The sequence below is a fragment of the Canis lupus genome, chromosome 10 (assembly GCF_048164855.1).
Source record: "Canis lupus baileyi chromosome 10, mCanLup2.hap1, whole genome shotgun sequence".
NCBI lineage: Eukaryota > Metazoa > Chordata > Mammalia > Carnivora > Canidae > Canis > Canis lupus.
Genome location: NC_132847.1, coordinates 59,897,855 through 59,903,854, shown reverse-complemented (window position 1 = coordinate 59,903,854; position 6,000 = coordinate 59,897,855). Strand labels below are relative to the sequence as shown.

Sequence of the window (6,000 nt, the reverse complement as noted above, 5' to 3'; positions counted from 1 at the left end):
TTATTTTCAAGTGTCACAGTAGAGTGCCTTCCGGAGCTTGACCCAGTCATGTACCAATACCCCCCAGACCCAAGACTAGGAAACTAGGATCTGTGGCTAGAGCTCTAGTAACACTTGAGAAGTTCCTTCTAGATGGAAATCAGAAAGGAAAGTAGAAGGATAACACTTACTCATAAGTCGACTTATGTTCTTGGAAATAACCATCTGGTAGACACACATTTAAATGGCCTCTCACTGTGATGAGAAGTGGGTAATGTAAAATCAATAAAGCCTGCCAGCATTTTTCAGAATGTCTTACCATGAATATGAGAATAAAATCAAGCCCTCATTGCTGTTATTAAAAAAAAATTCTACAAATTATGTGTAGAAAATGAATCACTCAGAAATTGGGCAACATTATACTTTGGTAGCTTATACAAAGTGGAGAGCTCAGAGCTTGCAAATTATTCCTTCTCATAAGCAGAATACATTTTTCTTATGATGTACTTTTCTTACCAACACCATCCCTGAACCATTTAAGCAGATATATTACATTGAAAAACCTTTGAAAAGACGCAGACATGGTTTAAAGGCATCCTCACATAGTGGAGTCAGGAAGACCCAGATTCTAATACTCGTGCTAACATGACAGCGCGACCTTGGGATTATCACAGCTTCCCTGAGCTGTTTCAAGAACAACCAGATTATGTATGTGAAAGCACGTGGCACAGCACCTGGGATCAATAAAGCTTTCAGTACTCTTTCCTTCCTTGCCTGCCTACCCAACTTCATCAGCCAGACAGCTCTCAGAAGATGTAGATGAGAGGGTGTGCATATAAATGTAAATAACTCTGGGCCAGAATGAGATAAGAGATCAGGCAAAGTTGTATTTAGCAGAGGTAAGTTTTGTTCCTAAAAATGACTTTTTATTAATAACTCAATATAGGCAGGCTGGAAACAAAGGTAGCTTGTTAGGCATCCAGACTATGCTTCCAAGTGTCCTAATAATTTCAAGAATTTTAAAGTTTTGCCTGCACCCCACCTCCCCTCCACACACACCTTCTCCACTCACTCACTCACTCACCTACTCACTCACTCACATACTCTCCCATGAAAGGACCTACCAGTCATGCCTCTAAAATGACTTATCTCAGCAGGCATGACTCTAAAACGTATAAACATTTATTTAGTTCACTTCATTGTGACTCTTTAAATACCTTTGCCCCGTGGATGAAGCTTAAAACAAATGACATGAGACAGAATAGCTTTTGTGATAATTTTTTCTTCTCTTTAGAAAAAAAAAATATGTACAAAAGAAAGCTAGGAAGAGCCAACATGAAAGTGTCAAGAAAACATTCTGATAGGTATAGATAAGGGAGCTCCTTCTCTCAAAGGAGTTACACGTTAGTTATTACCATGCTAGAAAAATGAGATGCAGTTAAAATTCTAGAACAATTAAAAGCCACAAAGTCAAGCTGTTACTCTGGGGCTCTAGGTTGTAGATGCTCTGATACCCTTTCTGTAAAATAATACTGTGCAAACTGTAAAATATTCATTTTCATATAAAGTCCATACAATATGATATATAAAACTGTTGAATTGACAGGGGAGACTGGTACAGGTTGCTTTTTGGAAAGAAGTCTGTAGTGTCACTTGCCAGCCCAAGGACATGATTCCAGAAAGATCTTGAGTTTCTTAGATGGGAGAAGCCATTATCTAAGAGAGAACCTTACATCCCCAACACCCCTTATATCCAGGAGTCTCTGCCACTTGTTTATGTAAGTAAATGACTTCATTAATATATTACTTTAACTTAGAATGCAAAACAGGTTAAGAGACAAGAACACAAAGTTCTTTTTGAAAGGAATATTTCTTTCTGCACAATTGATTTTGAGATTTACCATTAACCAACATTGCCCTCCCCTGCAACTCAAAAGTTAATTTTCACTAAAATTCAAAAGTTCTGGAGGAGGCAGCAAGTATGGTATTAAAGGGTTAAAGTGAATTGTTATATTTTTATTTCTGTGCCTATAAAACTGAGAAAAGAAGGTTTGTGTACAAATATCACAAAACAACATCAATCATTGAATCAATGTGGTTCTTCAATGCACACTGGAACAAGAAGAAAATTTTGTTGGTTTTAAAATTCTGGCATAAATATATTAAAGCTGACCAAAAAAAAAAAAAAATCAGGGCAAGCTACATCACTTCCTCATACAAAAAAATGTACAAAACATTAGCCTCTAACTAGATAAACATAATACTTGTCTTCACAGTTTGACATCAAGTAACTGTGTGTCTTGAAGTATCGAATTGGAGGGTGATAAAAAAAAAACGGCTTGTGACACCTCAGCTGTCTCAGGTGACTTCGGTCATGGAGGCAGAGTGATTCTGCAAAGACAAGCAGATGCAATCTCAGAATTGAGTTCACTGACTCGTGCACACACACTCTTCCCTTGCCATGCCCTTGTCTCCCGGCTTTGTACAGGCGTTCCCTTTTCCTGAAATGCTCTTCCAACGCCCCTCAAATTTTCACCGCTTCTGTTACATCTTCCCTGATACATATTTTTTAAAGTTTTCAAAATTTATTTAAGTAACCTCTATGTCCCATGTGGGACTCGAACCCATGACCCTGAGATCAAGAGTCGCATGGTCTACTGGTTGAGCCAGCCATATGCCCCTTAATCTTTCCTGATTTTTCAACCCAAATAAAATAATGTCCCCAACTAAACTTGGTCTCTATATAATTGTCTTATATTATACCTACTCAGCCATGTTTCAATAGAAACATTTAAGGATCTCAAAGTAACTTTGGCTGCATCCCACATTTTTAATGTAGTATTTTAATGTCAAAAGTTCTAATTTTTAAAAAATTTTCAGTATCACTTACTGAGTCATGAGCTATATAGAAATGAGTTTAATATTTTCAGATGTATAGGGTTTTTTGTTTTTAGGTATAGTTATCTTTGAATTCTTTTTCTAGAGAATGTAAGCTGTGTGATACAGATACTTTACAATTTCTTAAGACCTCTATGTGGTTTATTTTCATACTAATTCATGTGTTTTGAGGATTATATACAATGCACATTAGGTCAACCTTACTAATCATCAATATATTCACTATATTTTGTTTGCTTATTAATTAGAAATGTGTAGCAATCCATACTGTGATTGTAGCTTTGTCTCTTTTCCTTGTAATTCTATCAATTTTTGTATATACAGCTTGTTTATATAACCCTCACCTCTTGTTTATTACTTAATATTACAGAACCTTTTGCAGACCCAACATTTCCTCTTTTGTTTGAACTTAAAACCCCCAGTCCTCGGAGTCAGGAAATACAAGAAACTGTGGCATTAGATCTGATTATTACAGGCTTCTTGATGCCTGTTTATTTTTAGGACACTAGAGATTTATAGTATATTCTTGAGAGCTCAACTACGCATTTTAGAACTGGAGCATTCTGTTTTTCAAGGTACTCTAATCTGCAACATTTGTGAAAATTAGAGCTTGATGCATTTCTCGCCATAATGTGAAAAATAACTTTTCCCTTTGTGTTTTTACTTTAATAATATGCTTCCTTTTTGAAAAAACTTCTGTGGTCAATACTTTGGTCACTTTCATGTTTATAAGATTCTATTTGAGAGTAAGTGGTAAAGATAAAGTAATTCAACAGCTAAAGGTAACTAAAGGGTGACTTCAGACAGATCTCTTTAACTTTGCGGTATTTTCTATTTAATAAAAAATCTATAGTATCACTAGTGTAAAATCAAGGGGGCCATTTGAATACCTCTGGGAATATTTTCTTAAACATAAATATTCTTTTACCTCAGAATTGCTGAATTAGAAGCTCTTGGAGTAAGGTTCCCAGCATCTGGGCCTCAGTATAAATTGGGTTCTTTTTCTGCTAAGAAAAAAATGTCTCTCCCTCCTAACATCCGGAGACATGGAGAGACTTTATACCAACCCAGAGTGAGTTAATGCAATAGTTTCATCTCTAACTTCATTTCTTTAATATAAACTAGGTTTGACAGGCACACAATTGCTCAACACTAAGGGTGACTGCTCAGGTGCATGTGGGCATGGGATGCAGAGCACGGATAGTTCTAAGCTGGTCTCTTTAGGATCACAGTAATTCTGTGGGTTCCTAGAACACGGCCTCTATGAGATCACAATAACCCTATAGGACCACAAAATAATGCTTTGGAAACCTGACCATTTTTGTCTTGTTTGGGTTCTATAATTTCTTACTTTTTGGTTTCTCTTTAGTACTTGGGAAAGATTTTTAGAAAATGTACCATGTCTCAATCAACTATGCTAAGGGGAATCACAGAGGGCAAATATTCAAGTCTAGTTGATGTTTTAGAGGAAGAAAAAGTTCTGGAGCCTGGCGGCTCCATGTGGCAAAAGGGAAAGAATGTCTCAGGAGGAAGGAAAGGAGAGTGACCAGGTCTTCTCCCCATCCAGTCTTCTCCTTGAGGTATCTTGAACAGTGGGATGGATTTCACATGTCTGAATGCACACTCTGAAGAGAGGTTCATATTTTCTCTCAGATCCCAAAAGTTCTTCTTCCTGGGAAGATGGTTTTAGCCCAGAAATTACAACTTCTAATAGAAAGCACAGCTGTTGGAGTTGCACAGAGTTCTTGCCCACAGGGAAAAACACAGGGCATATTTATTTTGAAAGAACTGTAGCTCAGTTAAAATACCCTATCCCCTACTGTATGTTTCCATTTAATGCTAAGAGATAAAGGTTTCCAAATGGAATTATCCTGAATGAAAGACCAGGCTGTGTGGCCTAGTACAGCAAGTAGGGCCTTTAGAATTAGATGGGTCAGTTTTAATTTTGACTTGGTGAACTTGGGCATGTTTCTTAAACTCTTTGTGCTTTTATTTACTTCATCTACAAAACAGAATTAATAATATCAATTTCAGGACTGTTGTGAGGACTGAATGTGATCACTTGCAAAAAATGCCAATTTTCTCTTCTTGACCAACAAATAAAGAGTATAATCATCCTAACTACACGTGTGGAAACATTTGGTATTAAAAGCATGATGCTTTGTTACTTGAGTCCTCTACAGTTGGCATGAAAGTCATCACCTGAGAAGTAAATGCTCTATCCAGCATCCTGTAGCTTTACTTTGACTGCCTTTAGAAGTCCTATTGTTTCTTATTAATTTCTATTTTCTTTGGAGGTTCAGATAAGTTCCTATAATCTGATTTTAGGTTCTTGGTTTTGTCTAAAGTGTTCAGTTCAGATTTTGATTCTGGCTTGCCTCTATCCATCAAACATCTATTTCATATCTAGTGAATGCCAGAAAATATGGAGAAACATAAAACACAAGACATCATAGTGTTCAGATCCTCAAAGATCTCCAGGTTCTTGGGGGAGGCAGATATGAAGGGACACTGTTGGCATCCATGGGGTAGGACAATTCACAAAGGGCTGTGTATTCAGAAAAGGACTCATTGTATCCAGATGAGGTGATGTACATGGAAATAAAGATACATGGATAGATTTGAAAGAAGTTCAACTTACTGCCTATAGTGAATAATAATATATGTTTTGAAGGAATCTTTTATCTTTCTTGCAGAAGATCAGTTTTTGAAACTGTTTGGCACTTCAATTTCATCCAGTGTAAGTGGAATCCTCCAAACTATGGTCTAGATGTCTCTGTGACCTGGATGTTCAACTATTAATTGTTCTGAGGGAGAAGGTAGACAGAAGTATGAAGAAGGTTTCCAACAGAGGGTCTCTTTAGGATCACAGTAACTCTGTGGGTCCCTAGAACAGGGTCTCTATGAGATCACAATAACCCTATAGGGCCACAAAATAATGCTTTGGAAACCTGTGTTGGGCAGAAGCATAGGGTGGAAAGGGGATGTGCTTAAATCAGGAAATTCAAGGCAAAGGAGACAGCAGTTAAAAGAACACAGACACTGCCGTGTTTGTGGAACTCAGTACATATTTGTTTGCTTTTAAAACTCACCTTCGTCTTCAGTTGCTTCACCTCAGAAGTA

General features: G+C 37.1%; 1 protein-coding gene across 17 annotated transcripts in view; it reads right to left on the bottom strand.

Annotated features, from left to right (window-relative positions):
* Positions 1-1,241: 1,241 nt before the first annotated feature.
* PLPPR1 (phospholipid phosphatase related 1) overlaps positions 1,242-6,000 on the bottom strand; it is a 540,361-nt gene continuing 535,602 nt past the window's right edge. For all 17 annotated transcript variants that reach the window (XM_072842133.1, XM_072842126.1, XM_072842135.1 and 14 more), the window contains one exon: positions 1,242-2,370. In XM_072842133.1, coding sequence (XP_072698234.1) covers positions 2,338-2,370 — 33 coding nt within the window. In that variant the 3' untranslated portion in view covers positions 1,242-2,337. The remainder of the gene's footprint in view (positions 2,371-6,000) is intronic.